Below are 18,486 nucleotides of genomic sequence, written 5' to 3'. Positions count from 1 at the left end.
ATGGGAGAAAATAGGATCCAAAATACACGTGGAGAGACTAGCTTATAGTTGGAGGAGGGCTACCTTTTGTAATTTGACAGGTGAGAGGGAGAGGAGTTACGTGGATGCAGACCAGTTATAGGTTTGGTGGTGGGAAGGTAAGGGAATTCACAGCCAAGCATATGTTTACTCATTAAGTAGACAAAAAGTTTGCAGTCCTGTGGGACACCCAAGGCCCCATTTGAGATATCCCGCCAGCAGGCGGAGTTCAGAAGAGAGGACTGGGCTGGAGAGACTAGCTTATAGTTGGAGGAGGGCTACCTTTTGTAATTTGACAGGTGAGAGGGAGAGGAGTTATGTGGATGCAGACCAGTTATAGGTTTGGTGGTGGGAAGGTAAGGGAATTCACAGCCAAGCATATGTTTACTCATTAAGTAGACAAAAAGTTTGCAGTCCTGTGGGACACCCAAGGCCCCATTTGAGATATCCCGCCAGCAGGTGGAGTTCAGAAGAGAGGACTGGGCTGGAGATAGATAGGAGTTTGAGCATCCCATGCCGAGGGTGGGAAAAGCTCTCGGAATTAGGGGAAATCATCCGTGGTTCCTAGCAGTGGCCTTGAGGGTGCTATGTAGCTAAGTGCAGTGGGGAGGAAGGACGTTGGCAAGGTCATTTAGAACAATAGATTATTGCCCTTCAGTCTGATTTGTAATTCAGTACACAGGTGAGGGGGGCCTGAGTGACAAGGATGAGAACTGCGGTGCCCTTTGCCCACAGTGCTGGTCACATGTTTGCTGATTATGTTCCCAACATGTAGGAACCTCAACAAAGAGGGTGATGGCCGGGGGCAACAAGAGGACAGGCAGACTAAGACAGCCCACACCCCTGCCCCCACAAAAAAGCATGCAAACACACTGCTGGGCAGAGACAGGTATTAAGAATCAATTAAGTGGCCTTTCTGATAAGAATGGGGTGAGGACAAAAGGGCTCTCACGTTTAACTTTATCAGGGTTAGTTTCTGAGTCTCCCTGTGTGCTGTGTTGGTGGACAGGATTCTGGCATCATGCCTGACAGGCTTGACTTCCTCTTCAGGGGAAGAAGAGAGCCTCTGGTAACCCCAATTCAACCCCAGGGCTGATCTTGATTTTTTGGTGCCACGGCGGAGAAGGTCTGGGAGCTTCGGGGTTTTTCAATACCCCAGTCCTCTTCCTTTTGCCCGCGCGCCCAGCCCACCCCTCCACAGCATGAGAACAAAAAGGTGCTTTATTGCAATGTCTTTATTGTATTACTGGAGCAAGTTGGCCAGACTGTCCCCACTTGGGGAAGGTAAAAAACAAAAAGACCAAAAAGTATCTCCCCTCACCTTCCCCCCACCCTCCCCCACAACTGCACAGCAATGTCTGAACACACCTGGTGACAAGAACAATTTGCAAAAGTGGTCTAGGAACTACATTATGAATTGTCCCAACACAAGACATACAGTTGGCTTCCTTGTAAATCTGATATTTTTACGTAACTACATGAATTTTTTTGACTACACCAAAGACAACAGAAGAATAGGTTTTTCACGAGTAACAATAGGGCACCAAAGTCACATGCTGGAGTTTGTAAGGAAACAAGGTTGTCTGTCACAAGTGGCTGGAGTTAGAGCAAGGCTGAGCAGGTGACAGCAGAGGGCCCAGCCAGGCCCCCATCTGGACCCTCTGCTTTGAGGCCATTGAAGCCTCAAACAGATCTACTAAGGAGTCTTAACTGGCAAGAGACCAACTTGAAAAACCAGTAATTGCCCAGATGCAGTTCTTGGCCCAAGAGGACCCATGAGGCTGGTTCCTTGCTGCAAGAGGAGACCGGTGGAAGACACCACATTGGCTCTCAGAGCTTCTGCAAAGCACTTGAGGGTCCAAAATGAGCGGGGATTCCATCGAGGCCTGGAGACAGGGTAGGGGCGGTAATCAGAAGTCCTCAACCTTGACCAAATCAGTGGTAAGGACACCACTAGCCTATACAGGCCTGAGGCATGGCCAAGGCTTAGTTAGCATCTATGGCCAGATGGAGACAGAGCATTGTTCTGTGATGAAAGCTCGACCTGGAAAAGATAGGCCTCTGACCAGTGTCCAGCCAGCCCCAAGCTGCTTCCATGTTGGTGGCCAGCTTCTCTAGCCAGGAAAACAATGAGCCCCTCTGGTCTTGGTCTGTCTCTTTACCCTCTGCCTCACTGAGGCTGCAGTTAAGATGCCGAGAGAGAATCCCAGGGCCCAGATCATGGGATAACACACAGAGCTAGGTTCTGAGGAAGGAGGCCAAGACCTGCTGCCAAGACCATGGAGTAAAAGAGCTGCATACTACCCCTCTAAGTGGTTAGCAGACTGGTCCCTATGCCATTTCCACTGGTCAAGATCAAGCAAATCACATGGCAACTCCTCAGAAAAGATACTTTCCAACTTCTCAAATGATCCCTAGGTCTTAGTTCCCACAAAGCAACAAATTCAGTAATGAAAAACAGGAAAGAAAAAAGTGAAGGAATGTATGACTTAAAAATGAGTAGCCCTTCTCCACAAGCCAGCCCAAGTGTAGATGGTAGATGGCGCTTGCGCTCTCCCTGCACACCCTTAACGCTGCCTGATAAGGAGCAACACATGGTTCATCCTCATTCTCCTTTTCGTTTATTTTAAGAGATATCCAGGACACACTAAATTTTAGTACCAGAAAGAAGGGATTCCTTGCACCCAGTCTTGAGCATCTAGCTGCTTAAGCAGGTTCAGCAATCTGGCAATATGGGGAAGGGATTTCAGCTGGCTATCAACTAGTTGAGGGCTTAGGTCAGAACAGTGACACTGGAGGGGGTTTCATTTGTCTGCCTCACCCAATCCTGAAACTGCAACATAACCAAGGAAAAGCCAAAGATATGCCCCTTTTCTTTCTATCTTCACTGTCAGTAACTCTGGAGGTTCTCCCCCAAATTTTTAATCTATTTCTATGTCATGGTCCATTCTAGACCCTGTCACCAAGATAAGTGCTCAGGGAAAGCAAAATTTGTTTCTTTCATCCCCAAAACTAGAGTTTCCCTAGGTGTAAACCTTATTTATTCACCAAGACTCAGATATTGACTTCTGTAGCTCAGCCAGGATGCCTGACTGCACAGCTTTGGGCTCAAACAGCTGACTCATTCGAGCCTATTATGGCTCTAGGATTGGCTCAGAGGCAGCTGGACTCTATTTGTCAAACGAGTGTTGACTGAGGAGGGTGGCGCATAATGGAGGTAGGAGTAGAGGCTGCCTCCAGCTCCATTTGCCCAGCTTCACTCAGCTGGAAGGCTTAAATCACATGAAGCAGAAGATTCCTGGCCTAAAATCAGGGCCACTGGAGCATGAGGACAGTCTGTGCACATCATCTTAATGGTAGGATCACAAAAAAGGCAAAGAAAAAAGCTTCCAGATGGCTTCGGCTAACAGTCTAAACTCCAAGCCATCCCTTCCTCTCCTTGCAGAAGTTTCAGAAACCACTGTATGGAAGCACATGGGTAATGTGGTATGACCCTCGCCCTGGAAACCAGAGCCCTTGGGCCTGTGATTTACTGAAGTCCCTGACCGCAGTCTGGCTCCCTTCCAGCTACAGCCTTAGCCACCTATGGTTCCCCTGGGCCCTACCCAGCAAACGACAGGAGATGACAGGAAATTAAACCATGTTGACTATTTCTGCTGGGCATTTAAACTTGGGGAAGCACATATAAGAATGTTGTTCTACATCATTATTTGGTATATCAAGCCATCTAAAAGCACTGGATTGCACCTTTTCTTTACTCATACACACAAGTTACAAAGGTTTCAAACAACAGATCATTCTTTAGGCTAAGGAAACACCACACAAGTACCAACTTCATTTTATGATTCAAAGCTCACCAGCCCACGAAAAGAACACTATTCCTCACCTCAGAGAAACAAGGGCAGGGCAAAAGGAGTTACACTGACCAATTTTAGTGTTTGCTAAAACTAACAAAGTCTCTAGTTTTACTTTCAAGTTTTGGTACAGAAGTGTGCATTCAGATACTAGTGCCGCCTTCTTCCATCAGACCTTAGTCTGGCAACAATCGTTTTGCTGGGATCAATTTGGTTTCTAAACATAATGCTTCTTTAAAGGGAGGAGCTACTGAGATGCTGACGCCTAAACGATGTTGGTTAAGTACCTTCGGCTGAAAGTTTTTTACCCATGGATTAAGATTCTTTAAATGAAATCCCAAGCCTCCCCATTTTCCTTTGGTTGTCTTTTTCACCAAATGCCATTCTACCACCGAACCAAAACCACCGCCTTGTTGGGAGGAAGAAAGAAGGGCCATGCCCCACCACACTCTCAGAGCACCATGGCCTCTCAGAAGAGGACATGGACTCCTCAGAGGCTTCCAGATATAACCCTCACCCCCATCAGGCCTAATGTGTTCTGTTGAGGGTGCCTGGCTAAATAAAAACCCCAATGAAACAGACTTTCCAAAAAACAGCATCTGCTCCCAGCTTCCTATGTCAGTGCAGCAGTGAGTCACAGAGAACCCCAGGCCCTGTATGCCCCCATTCTGGCCGGCTGCTGCTCGGCCTCTCCACTTCACATTCACAGAATCACTTCTTGTGCAAAACAAGCAGTCTACGTAGAAAGAATGCCCTCATAGTCTAATAAAAACTGTATAAAAATCGCTAGAGAGCCACCGCTCTTCCCACTCCCTCTTTATCTGCAGAGCGAGGGCATCTGTGCGTGGACAGGGTAGGCAAGCCTGACGTTGAGGGAGTCATTGTGCTGGACGAGGGATGTCTGCTGGTAGTGGAGCACTAGCTCCTTCAGTGAGCTGTACAGGTTGTAGGGCTCTGCAAAGCCATAGCCCCGAGCAGTGCTGTAGATCACGCAGTGCTTCACTTCCCCATCAGCACTGCAACGATACAACACACAAACACCACAGGGAATTAAGGCGGATAGCAACAGATAAAGGGACCCTAAATGAACAGAAGTCTGAGAGCAGTTGTTCTGCAAAGGAGAAGCAGAAGCTTTTTGTCAATCAAAGCTTGTACGATATCACACCCATGTTTTGCCCCCCCACCCCTACAGACTTGTCACAGAGATACCCTTCATTTCCCAAGACCTGGTAGCTAAAATGGATGGCTGCATTTAATCACTCAGCTCTGGACCCCCATTAGGCAAGAATGCACTGCAGGGGGCAAAACAAACCAAAAAAAAAAAAATTAAGTGTGCAAATCAGTGGGTTTTAGAATATTCATAAGGTTGTGCAACAATCACCACTATCTCACTCCCTAAAAAGAAACCATGTATCCATTAGTAGTCACTCTGTATTCCTCCCTCCCCCTAGACCCAGGCAACCACTAACCTACTGTCACTACGGATTTGCCTATTCTGGACATTTCATATAAATGGAATCATACAGTATCACTCAATCTTTTTGGTCTGGCTACGTTCACTTAATACACCATTGTCAAAGTTCTGTGTGGTAGCATGTATTGATACTTCATTTCTCCTCATGGCTGAGTAATATTCTATTGTATGGATATGCCACAATTTGGTTGTCCATTCATCAATTGATGGGACACCTGGATTGTTAACACTTTTTGGCTATAGTGAATAGTCATGTACAAGTTTTTGTATGGACATGGGTTTTCAGTTCTCTTGGATATATACCTATGAGGGGAACTGTTGAGTCATAAGTTAAACTTCTTGGGAATTCCCCAGAGGTCCAGTGGTTAGGACTCAGTGCTTTCACCACCATGGCCCTGGGTTCAATCCCTGGTTGGCGAACTAAGATCCCACAAGCTGCGTGGCATGGCACCCCCCAACCCTGCCAAAAAGAAAGTTAAACTTGAGAAACTGCCGAACTGTTTTCTGAAGTGGTTGCACCATTTTAAATTCCTGCCAGCAGTGTATGAGGGTTCTAATTTCTCCACATCCCTGTCAACACTTGTTATTGTCCATCTCTTTGATTACCATCATCCTTGTAGTATCTCATGGTGGTTTTGATTTACAGTTCCCTAATGACTAATGACATTGAGCATCTTTTCATATGCTTATTGACCATTTATATATCTTCTTTAAAGAAGTGTCTACTTGAATCCTTTGCCCATTTTTAATTGAGGCACTTGTCTTTTTATTGTTAAGAGTTCTTTATATATTAGACACTAGTTGCTTAGATATATGATTTGCAAATATTTCCTTCCATTCTGTGGGTTGTCTTTTTTACTTTCTTGATAGTGTCCTTTGATGCACAAAGTCTTTAATTACGGTGAAGTCCAATTTATCTTTTTCTTTTGTCGTCTGTGTTTTTGATGTGTAAGAGACCACTGCCTAATCCAGAGTCACAAAGATTTATACCTAATCTTTTCTCCTAAGTGTTTTATCTTTTAGCTCTTACATTTAGTTCTATGATACATTTGGGTTTTTTTTTAAATATTTATTTATTTATTTTTGGCTGCTCGGGTCTTAGTTGCAGCACACGGGATCTTTTTGTTGCAGTGCATGGGCTTCTCTCTAATTGCAGCACGCAGACTCTAGCTGTGGTGCCCGGGCTTAGTTGCCCTGTTGCATGTGGGATCTTAGTTCCCCGACCAGGGATCGAACCCACGTCCCCTGCATTGGAAGGTGGATACTTAACCACTGGACCACCAGGGAAGTCCCTAAGATACACTTTGAGTTAATTTTTGTATATGGTGTGAGGTAGGGGTCCAACCTCATTCTTCTGCATGTGGCTCACCAGTTGTCCCAGCACCATGTGTTGAAATGACTATTTTTTCCCCTTTGAATGGTCTTGAGACCCTTGTTGAAAACCAACTGACCATAATTGTAAGGGTTTACTTCCTGGCTCTCATTTCTATTCATTGATCTACATGTTTAATCTTATGTTAGTACCTCACAATTTTGATTACTACAGCTTTGTTGTAAGTTGTCAAATTGGGAGGTGTACTTCAACTCTTTTCTATTCTTTCAGGTTATTTTAGCTGTTCTGGATCCCTTGCATTTTCGTATGAATTTTAAGATCGTCCTGACATTTCTGGGAAAAGCCAGCTGGTACTGTCTATGGGGATTACACTGAACACATAGATCAATTTGGGAAGCACTGCCATCCATGAACACGGATGTTTTTCCACTTATTTAGGTTTTCTTTAAGTTCTTTCAATGATGTTTCATAGTTTCCACTGTATAGCTTTTGCATTTTTTTAAGCCTAGGCATTTTTTATGCCATTATAAATAGAATGTCTTCATTTCATTTTCAGATTATTCACTGCTAGTATATAGAAACACAACTGATGTTTGGTATCCTAATCTTTTAACCTGCAACCTTGCTGAACTCATTTACTAGCTCTAATAGTTTACTTCTTCTTTTCCAATCTGGATACCTTTTATTTCTTTTCCTTGCCTAAATGCCCTAGCTAGAACCTTCTGTACAATGATTAGAAGTGGTGAGAGCAGACATCCTTGTCTTCTTCCTGATCTTAAGCATTCAGTCTTTTACCACTAAGTATGATATTAGCTGTGGGTTTTTCATTATCAGGCTGAGGAAGTGCCCTCCTGTTCCTAGTTTATTCAGTGTTTTTTAACATGTAGGAGTGTCAAATGCTTTTTCTGAGTCTACTGAAATAATCAGTAGATTATTGTCAGTTGATTTTTGTCCTTAATTCTATTAATATGGTTTATTACATTGAGTTTTTAATGTTGAACCTCTTGGCATTCCTAAGACGAATTCTACTTAGTCATGGTTTATAATCCTTTTTATATGCTGCTGGAGTTGCTTTGCTAGTGTTTTGTTAAAGAATTTTATGTCTATATTCATAAGGAATATGCCTTCATAAAATGAATTAGGAAGTGTTCTCTCCTATTTTTTGGAAGAGTTTGTGAAGGACTTGTGTTAATTCCTTTTACAATATTTGGTAGAATTCACCAGTGAAGCCAATTTCTTTACTTGTTATAGTTCTATTCAGAATTTCTACTTCCTCTTAAGTCAGTTTTGGTAGTTTGTGTGCTTCCAGGAATTTGTCCATTTCATCTAGGTTGTTTAATTTGTTAGCATATAATTATTCATAGTATTCCATTATTATTTTTTTTTATTTCTGTAAGGACTACAAGTAGCATCCCCTCTTTCATCCTGATTTTAGTAATTTGTGTCTTCTCTCTCTCCCGTGTGTGTATGTGTGTGTGTGCGAGACTTTAACTATTTGTTCATCCCAATTTCTGGTTTCACTGATTTCCTCAATTGTTTCCTTTTTAAAAAAAATTATTTATTTTATTTATTTATTTTTGTCTATGTTGGGTCTTCGTTGCTGTGTGCAGGCTTTCTCTAGTTGCGGTGAGCGGGGGCTACTCTTCGTTGTGGTGCGTCATCTTCTCATTGCGGTGGCTTCTCTTGTTGCGGAGCATGGGTTCTAGGTGTGCGGGCTTCAGCAGTTGTGGGTCATGGGCTCTAGAGTGCAGCCTCAGTAGCTGTGGCACACGGGCTTAGTTGCTCTGCAGCACGTGGGATCTTCCCAGACCAGGGCTTGAACCCATGTCCCCTGCATTGGCAGGCGGATTCTTAACCACTGTGCCACCAGGGAAGCCCTCCTCAATTGTTTTCTATTCTCTATTTTATATAATTCAGTTCTAATCTTTATTATTCCCTTCCTTTTGCTTGCTTGGGTTTAGTTTGTTCTTCTTTTTTTAGTTTCTTAAGGTGAAAGAAGGGTAGGTTATTGATTTGAGAGCTTTTTTAATATAAATGCTTACAGTTATAAATTTCCCTCTTAGCACTGCTTTAGCTGCATTCCATAAGTTTTGAATTTTGTGTTTCTCTTTTTTTTTTTTTTTTTTTTTCCGGTATGTGGGCCTCTCACTGTTGTGGCCTCTCCCGTTGTGGAGCACAGGTTCCAGACGCGCAGGCTCAACAGCCATGGCTCACGGGCCCAGCCGCTCCGCGGCATGTGGGATCTTCCCGGACCGGGGCACGAACCCGTGTCCTCTGCATCGGCAGGTGGACTCTCAACCACTGCGCCACCAGGGAAGCCCCTGTGTTTCTCTTTTTAACTCGAAGTATTTTCTAATTTCCCTTGTTTTCCTTTTTTGATCTACTGATTATTTAGGAGTGTGTTATTTATTGTCCACATTTGTGAATTTCCCAAATTTCCTTATTTTTACTTTCTCATTTCTTTCCATTGTGGTATAGACAACATATTTTGTATGATTTCAACCCTATTTTTTGAGACTTGTGGCCTAACCTAGAGTCTAGCCTGTATAATGTTTCATGTGCACTTGAGAAGAATGTGTATTCTGCTGTTGTTAGATGGAGTGTTCTAGAGATGGCTGTTAGGTCTAGTTGTTTTATAGTGTTGTTCAAGTCTTCTGTTTCCTTGTTGATCTAATTGTTCTATCCCTAATCAAATTTCTTACCCCAAATGGCAATAACAATAAGGATCACAAGTGCTCACTACCTAACTCCTTAACCTAGTGAAACACATATATTGTTGGCTCTAGCCTGAGAAGGCTGTAGAGTTAAGCAATTTCTTCTTAGGCTTCTTTATAATGTCATTTACAGATATTAAAATGGAAAAACAAGTGAGTTTTATGCCTTGACTTCCTACTACATGATCATTTTAATTTTGCTATGAGTCTCCTTAAAAACTGAACTTATTCACATCCCTAACTTCAGCAAAGGTCCTGAGTAAACTGAGAAATCACTGTAAGCAGGCTTTCTGTAGCTGGAGTGGCTAACAAACAAGTGGAAGTCTGTGATGCCAGACTCTTTTGCTTCCAATCTCTCCAAAAGTGAACCCCAATATGATATATTACTGCAGTTGGTTTTCATAGGCAACAGAAATCCACACTGCTGTGGACTTGGGTCTGATTAAGTCTGTGGCTAAAGGAAGGAGAAGGAGAAAAAGAATACAGCTCCCCAAGATACTCAAGCTGCTCCTTGGTCTCCCAGGAATTAGCTGAGCTGCTGAGGAGCATTTTCCACCAGCCAAGTCTTTAACCCACAGGCTGCCACCCAACGACCTAGATAAGAGTGAGGGACTACTAACGTGCTGGGCTTATTGTCTTCCTTCTTTTTATTGTTCTTAAAAGATCTCAGATCCTGCAAGAGCCATCTTCTCCTGCCATTTCCACTCAAATAAACTTGAGTATCTGAGCCCAGGTCAGAGAGAAATGAAATGTTTCAAGTAGCTCTATCTTTGGATAATACTAATCCAATTCCTGCCTTACTTTTTGCCCATAGATGTCCCACTTCTCAATATCCTTTCAAAGTCCAGTTCAAATGCCACCTCTTCCACAAAATCTCCCAACCCTCTTTCTCCATCAGAATTAGTTTTTCATGCACACAGCCTACTAGTGATACCTATGTCACAGTGATTTTGTTTATCTTGGATATTTAACTGTGAAATGAAGAAAGTGTGGTGCAAAAGAAAAATGCGGGCTTTGAAACCAGGTAAAGTTGGATTCAAACTATGACTGCATGACAGAGACAGACCACTAAGGACAAGATGATCATGTAAAGCACTAAGCATTCCGTTAATATGAGTGTCTTTTGTCTATCGTCACCACTTTGTCCTCTTTGAGGGCAAAATCATTTTGTCATCTTTGCCTTCTGGCATGTCCATCAGCAGCATCATTATCATAATAATATTAGTAGATAACATTTATTTACTATGTTCCAGCACTGATCAAAGTATATTAAATCATATATATTAACTCGAGTAATACTTTAAAAACCCTTAAGTAGATATTATTATTATCCTTATTTTACAAATAAGGAAACTAGGCAAAGAAAGTTTAAGTAACTTACCCTAGGTCACATATCTAGTAAGTGGTAGAGTCAGGATCTGAATCCTGTATATCTGGCCCCAAACCTTGCTCTCATGACCATCATACTGTACCTCCACTCTAGGTATGGTCTTTGTCAATGAAAACAGTTGCCTTTTTAAGGAATATATATACAACACTTTGGCAAAATCTCACTGAGGCATGATTAATTGTCCCCAGAACTTCACTTTCCATTAAAAGGAAAATAGGCTTTTCCAAACAAAGTCATAAGATCATCTTACAGAACACATCCAACATTTTCTATCACAACCTCAACAGAATACTATTTAAGTACAAATTTTAGATAGTTTTTCTTCTGAAGTAAAAACAGTTGTTTAATCAAGCCTTCCTTAGTATGTCAATGAAGGCCAAGTTAGGCAAGCAGGAGACTACTAAAGAATTAAGTGATCTTTTCAATTGAAAATCTCAAGTTACTTTTCACAGATACCTAAAGTCCAATAGCAACAATGCAGGGCCTAGTCTGCTTACCATTTAAATTAAAATCCCCGAAATAATTTCAGATGGTATTTCTCTTAAAGCAACTAACTGTTTTCTTTGTACTAATATTAATGGTCTAAGCCATGGTTCCTCATTTTATTGTACTTCAACTAATTTGATCTGAACTTTAGGAGGGGTTGATTTTCTATTAATCAATGAGGAAGTTTTCAAAAGGTTATACCCCCAGAGAAGACTTACACCACAGAGCAAGCATAACATCCTTTCTTGCTACTCTCACGAATTAAGAATGCACCATCAGGTTTCCCATAAAGCAAGTCCTCTGCTTGTACTCGATTGATATCCTCAACAAACCAGGTTTTCTCATCATAATGGGGCAGGTTTTCATCTTCCTCATTGATAAAATAGGTCCTAAAAATTAAATGTTAAAATATTATTCTAACGATCAGTTTACTTATATCTAAAAGCAAATTCACGAATAACACTCTCTTCTAAATCTTAAACCACAAAATGACAAAGTGGAATTGCAATTAGTTGGATTTTTTTTAACAGCTTTATTATTTGCTATTATGCAGAAAGCACAGAATTCACATGTTTCATCCAATAACCTGACACATGAATGTCTGAATGAGCAATGCTTAAGCATCCAGGTTTCATATGGTTCATCAGGTCTTTGAACTCAAGTGCCTATAGGGTATTCTTGAGGCAATTCAATTTAAAGAGGTGCAAAGTTCTTGATTCAAATGTCCTCAAGTAACAAAGAGAACCAGCACTCAGTATGTATTAAGAAGTCCCATGTCTTATCCTGGAAACAAAGCCCTCTGACAGAAAGGTACAGAGAGAACTTACTCAGCAGCATCCTCATTCTTGATTCCCAGCCAGGCATTTAGGCGCTTCTGTCTTACTCCTTTGTGATTGAGCCACCTGCCAGAGGGAAGACACCAGTGTCAGTGTCTATGCAAACTCTGCCTGGACAAACTTCCAGGGTCCAGGAACTTATTTTCCCCAGTCCCACTAAGAATGGCCAGAGATTTCCCTAAACTTGTTTCTCCATTACTTTTCCTTCAACTTTTTGCAAAAAGGCAGAAACACAGAAAGCTACTTGAAATTAGGCACTTCTCTCACTTTTCACTTTCCTTTTCTAGAAGGTTATATAACCACAAGCACACATATACTTGCACTCAAACACAATGGGACACTTGTTTCTGAAATCATTAGTTAGGTGAGCATGGTGTCACATTTGCAATCTCCACTAAACCAGAGTATGCAATCCCTCACTGGCCTACTACTAACTTGAGTTAAATTCTAAAACAGAATTTCAAGGTCTATTTTTGCACCTAAGCAAGCCACAAGAAATTCCGGGTGGCAATCTGAGTAATTAATACAAATCTACTTCATCACCAGGTAAATCACAGTATTTCAAAATATACCAACATTTTAGATGTAAAATGAAGTAAACCATTTCATCTCGTTCCGCTGAGATGGACGATGGCCTGAAACGTCAGTGGAGTATAAAAACTCTTTCATTCATCACCATCCTCCAACCAGGCCCCTGATCATTCAGGTGTCATCATAAACATCTCAGGGAAGACTACCCTAAATTGTCCCAACTAAGGCAGTCCACCAGTCACTCTACACTTTTCTTTATTTTATCATCTTCATAGTACTTGCCTGCAATTCATTTTTTTAATGGGTTTTTTTTTTTTTTTTTGGCCACGCTGCGCGGCTTGTGGGATCTTAGTCCCCAACCAGGGATTGAACCCGGGCCACAGTAGTGAAAGCGCTGAGTCCTAACCACTGGACCACCAGGAAACTCCCTGAAATTCATTATTTTCACTTGGTTATGTTTGTCTCCCCAGCTAAAATGTAAGCTGCTTTAAAGAAAGGGATCTGTCCTGCTCATGGCTATTCCAAATGCTGAAAACAGTGCCAGCACATGGTAGATATTCAATAAATAGTCAGTAAATATCTGTAGGTGGGCCACTTTTAACAAAGTCTTCAGGGTCAACTCCAAGGTCATCTTGTATCTCCCTCTGACCCCAAGTACACTAGATAACTTGGCATCGCACCTAATTTTAAAGTTATTTTAAGACAGATTACACAGCCTTTCTCAATGAGACATGTTCTTCAGTTAACCTGGATTTCATTTTGTATGCTTAGTGAAACTGGAAAACAACTAACATATGATCTTGATAGAATTTATTTAGTAACAAACCCCATCCTACACTATCACTTCTCTTAGCAAAATATCCAGATACCCTCCTCTAAGCACTCTTAACATCCAAAGTTTTCTATCCTTGAAGAACTGATCTTTCCTTTATTAAATAAAGAGACAAGCACACTGGGTAAAAGGCTTAAAATGAACAAACTACACCACATTTTCTCTTGAGTCCCCATTTTCTTGTAAACCACCAACCTCTGTAAACTGAGCTTCCCTTTCTGCCACAAGGAAGTTAAGACACCCAGGAAAATCCAGGCGAAAGAGAAGAATATTTTGGTTCACGCTCCATCTATGATGGTCTCTGCCTTCTGACACAGGCAACTTTTCTAATCTCCCAAAAGTCCATTTCAAATACTACTATATAGTTCTGACTCCTTAAACATCTAATAACAATGCCAGGAACTGACTAGCTTCTAAAAATGATTCTTAAAAAGCTCAAGTAAATTTAGCATGTTAATTCATATTTAACTTACTGTTATTGAGTAATGCCACATATAAAACAGTACATTCTAGGGGGAAAACCTGAACAAAGCATCAAAGACCTGACATCCAATTCTCATTCTGTCACTAACTGTGAGGTTTTTTTCTTTGTTTATTCTAAAAAAGATATGAAGTTGAAGTTACAACATAAATTCAGTTCACATAGGATGAACTTATTTTCTTTATGTTCAATTTTATCTTCAACATAAAATCCCTCATCAAACTATCATTTTGTTTACTGTGTACTAAGACATTTCATACTATGACATTTCGCCTAATTTGTATCAGTTAGGGCCTTGGCTAGAAGCAGAAGGCACAGTCAAACTGGTAGTTGAGGAGAGTTTACTATTTACAAAGGTCTTGAGATGTTTTAGAGAAACTCCCTGGGGCTAGCAGTAGTGGGAAGACATAACCTCTCCTAGAACTGAAGAATCAGTTGGAGACAGCAGTGACTTGAACCCAGAGAGTATCGTATGGAGAGTGCCACCTTTGGTAGAGAATGAGGACACAGCCAACTCACTGTGATCACACAGAGAGGAAGCCAGAAAATAAATATTCTTACTTCACTCTCCTCCTGCCCTCTCATCTCCTGCCAGTGCCTCCAAATGGCCAAAACTAATTAGAAGCCAGAGGGCAAATAGATCCGTTTTCTTAGGCACAGAGCAGGGTAGAGAAAGATGAAGAGTAGAAACTGAGAGGGCAAATGGAAAATTCCAGCACACCCTTTGAAATGGATTAGCGGTGTTTTTTTTGAAATGGATTAACTTTAAGTGGACTTTTTTTTCCAGGACCTATTATCCTCAGATAAAGAGATGGCTTCCTGTACTCAAGGAGTGTTTACCCAGCATAAGAGAATGGGACTTTTAATGGCTTATTTAGGATACATTTTAATGTAAGATTAAACTAACTTTTGTAGTCACAATGTGTACCTTTACCGAACAATTACTGACACAGTAATAATATCCTTCAGAATTCCTCATACACACAGCTGCCCCATCTTGCCTCTCCAATTTTACTTTCAGGAAGTTGACTTTTTGGAGCTATGTGTAAGATGACATTTATTCAAATTAAGTTCTATGATATTCAATTTGGATCACAGTTTCAGTCTCCTGAGATCTTTCTGGAGCCTGATATTTTATCATCTATCTGATCAGGTACTTATCCCAGCTTTTTAAAATATGATCAAATAAAATATGATCAGCTGCTAATGATGATCCAATCACTGAAAATAATGTTACTTTGGGTGTAGCTGTGGATGGACTGACACACACTACACAGAGCCTACTTTAGGGTGGCAATAAGTCATAGTTTATTAGTCAGGAAGACTAAGTTGTGTTATGGCAAATTATTCTTTATTTTGCATTCAGGTTTATGAATACCAAGAAAAGTAAATGGTAATCATGAAAACTAGCTCCTGATGAAAAAGAATTGCAAATGAACTCCTTTTTTTGAAAAGGAATTTTAAAGGCTTTTAGGGAATTCCCTGGCGGTCCTGTGGTTAGGACTTGCGCTCTCACTGCCGTGGGGCCTGACTGGAGAACTAAGATCCCGCAAGTCACATGGCATGGCCAAAAACTAAAAATAAAGTAAAAATAAATAAAGGATTTTATATTTAAGAAATATTTTATTCTATATTTAAGAAATGAAATTCTGCATTTAGGCATTCAAGAATATTCTAGAAACAGTACATTGGAATCTCAGCAGAAAATCTCAAAAAATCCTTATGGGCTATACAGTGGGAAGTCAGGGAAATGTCCACACGCAAAAGGGACCTGATAAACTAATGACAGTCTCTCGTTGGGTGCTGCAGAATTCCAACCTATTCCAACTTCAACACAGGACCAAAGAGAGATCATATTCAGTATCACGCAGCAATACAACCAGTCTCTTTCAGGACTGACTGTACAATTTCAGCATTAGAGCAGATCAAGCCTACCAATCCTAGTATTGTCTTTGTTAGAAACATCAAAGCATGGACTATGGGACAGTGGAAGCAACACTTTCAAAAGAGGCAATGGTTTTGTGTGTCTCCCTAAATATCCTAGCAGGATACAAGCAGGTCATGGCTTATCATTCATGATAAATTCTAAATATAGAGCTAAATTCTCTTATATTTAGCTTACATAACTTGTTAAAGGAACTTTCAAGGTCTAGTTTGCCACCCTTAGTCATGCACCTAGGAATGGTAGGTTTCTTCATATCTCATCACTTTCCAGGGCAAAGAAGTGCTTCCATTCATTCCTTTGGTCCATGGCACAGCCTTCTTGGGCCTTTCTTCAGCTTCATTATATGACCCAAACCATATAAGCATTCCAAGAGCAGACACATCCTGCTTTTACACAAGGGCACCTCCCTGCCTTGCTTCCAAAGCTCTTCTGTATGCTATGTGTACTTCGTTGACTTTTTTTGGCCTCAGTAGCAAAATGAAAGATCTCTAGAGAGGAGTGCTACTAAAAATTACTCAGTATAGTGTAGTTATAAATGTTTGCTCCCAAAACAATCACCTTAAATTTTCCTCTACTGAAACTCAACAGCCAATGTTCCAACCTCTAAGCTTGTATTTTATCCCCTCCCTCTTTCTGACACAAAGAAACCCTCAGAGGTCTTTACTCTGTCTCCTCCTGCCAAGAGTTTGAACTGAGTGTGTTACATGCATGAAAGTCACCCATAAACATATTACATAACAGTCTATTATTACCTAGAACTAAACCTAATATATTTTCCTTTCTCATGGATTTTCTCCTTCTATGAAGCAGTCATCTGGCCTAAAACTCTTAATCCACACATCTTGTTCTGATAATATATCTTTCAATCTATATTTAGATAATATCCCTATATCTAGCTAAATCACAGTTTTCCATCACTCCTCAGGTGTGCCATTTTTCATATTTGCTATCAACAGTAATATTTCTATTACTTAAATATAGAATCTTATTTCTTAAATATAAAAACCCTTTAACGGACTATTCTGTATACTTCTTTGTAGGCCCCCACTATTAGTGCCCTTGCCTTTGAGGGGTAATTTCTGTTTCTGTGGTTCTTCTATGTAGCCGAAGATTCTGGGTTTTGTGTTTTAGGCACACATTAAGGAATCTGTACCTTTAAAACTCAACCATTTTGCTCATTTGTATGGATTACAGTCTTACCTTCTGACTGGCCCCACACGCTTGACTTCAGGTAGACTCTGATACTGCGACTACTAACAGGACTGCTTTCCTAAATTCTTACAATCTCACTGGCCAGTTCTCAATGACAAATCTCTTCTTCTACCTCTAAGGTCTCTAGCACAGTAGGAATCAGGTGGTGGTGGATCCCTCCCACATAGTCCCAGAATACTCACACAAGGTGCTGATCTCGGATCTTGCGCAGCTGGATCAGGTCAGGTTTGATACTGTTCATTTTTTTATCTATTTCCCGGTTGTCCAAAGCTTGTTTCTTCAAATCCTGCTCTAGACGCATTTTGCTATCATGAATCTCACCCAGACGTGATTTTAATTTGTCATAGTTCATCATAATTCTGTGAAAATATTTGACATATTAAGGCTAAAACACGAACCAAGCAGGAGCTTTCCACAGTATGAACACAGTCCTAACACCTGAAGTGTGGTGGACATCTGCTGTTTTTGCCTGGCACATATCCATTCCTACTCTTCTGGGAACAGCACCCTCATGTTCCCTGCCCCCATCTCAGATTCACAGGTGAACATCCATACCACCCAGCCTGGCCAATAAGAGTGTTCCATTCCTGGTGGCGCAGTGATTAAGAATCCGCCTGCCAATGCAGAGGACATGGGTTTGAGCCCTGGTCCAGGAAGATCCCACATGCCCTGGAGCAACTAAGCCTGTGTGCCACAACTATGGAATCCTGCATGCCACAACTACTGAAGCCTGCACGCCCTAGAGCCTGTGCTCAACAAGAGAAGCCACGGCAATGAGAAGCCCACACACCACAATGAAGAGTAGACCCTGCTCACCCAAACTAGAGAAAGCCCATGCGCAGCAACGAAGACCCAACGCAGCCAAAAATAAATTAATTAATTAATTAAAAAAGAAAAAAAAGAGTGTTCCATTCCATCCTATCCCTGCCTCAGGCCACAATGACTTGTTCAGAAATGGGAATAATACCCAAACTGACCCAATGAGAGTCAAATCTAGGACTCTTACTAGAAATATTGTAAACAGAGATTCTCTCTTTCCACTGGGACTAAGTTGTGAACATGTGATTCTAGGACTCCCAGCAGCTAATATTGCTACCTCGTAGGGAAAGCCTGCCTGAGGATGAAGCCAACACAGAGAAAAACTGAGCCAAAAGACACAGCATGAGGGGAATCCTGATGATCTTGTTTGGGCCCTGGATCCAGCCATGACTGAACAAGTAAAGCTGGGGTACTATGTGAATTAATTGTGGTAATACATGTAAAAGGACTAAACTGTGCCTGGGACATCTTGGTAAGCACTCAGTAGATGACGGCCCTAAGCTTTTCCAGCACACAAAGTTTTGCTGTGCTCTGAATCCTAAGGCAACAACTGTCCACATT

At 41.3% G+C, this 18,486-nt stretch overlaps 1 protein-coding gene across 3 annotated transcripts in view; it reads right to left on the bottom strand.

Moving 5' to 3' along the window:
* Nucleotides 1-4,689: 4,689 nt before the first annotated feature.
* The window catches only part of LOC309958217 (phosphatidylinositol 3-kinase regulatory subunit gamma), a gene marked incomplete at both ends in the record, with an annotated part of 81,155 nt that continues 67,358 nt past the window's right edge, over nt 4,690-18,486 (bottom strand). The window contains 4 exons of one of the 3 annotated variants that reach the window (XM_082833916.1): nt 4,690-4,888; nt 11,488-11,658; nt 12,097-12,171; nt 17,289-17,465. In XM_082833916.1, coding sequence (XP_082690042.1) covers nt 4,690-4,888; nt 11,488-11,658; nt 12,097-12,171; nt 17,289-17,465 — 622 coding nt within the window. The remainder of the gene's footprint in view (nt 4,889-11,487; nt 11,659-12,096; nt 12,172-17,288; nt 17,466-18,486) is intronic. The other 2 variants (XM_082833917.1, XM_082833918.1) reach the window with 2 other exon arrangements.

This window comes from Leucopleurus acutus (assembly GCF_964270905.1).
Source record: "Leucopleurus acutus genome assembly, chromosome: 2".
Classification (NCBI taxonomy): domain Eukaryota; kingdom Metazoa; phylum Chordata; class Mammalia; order Artiodactyla; family Delphinidae; genus Leucopleurus; species Leucopleurus acutus.
This window is presented reverse-complemented; position numbering and strand designations above follow the sequence as displayed.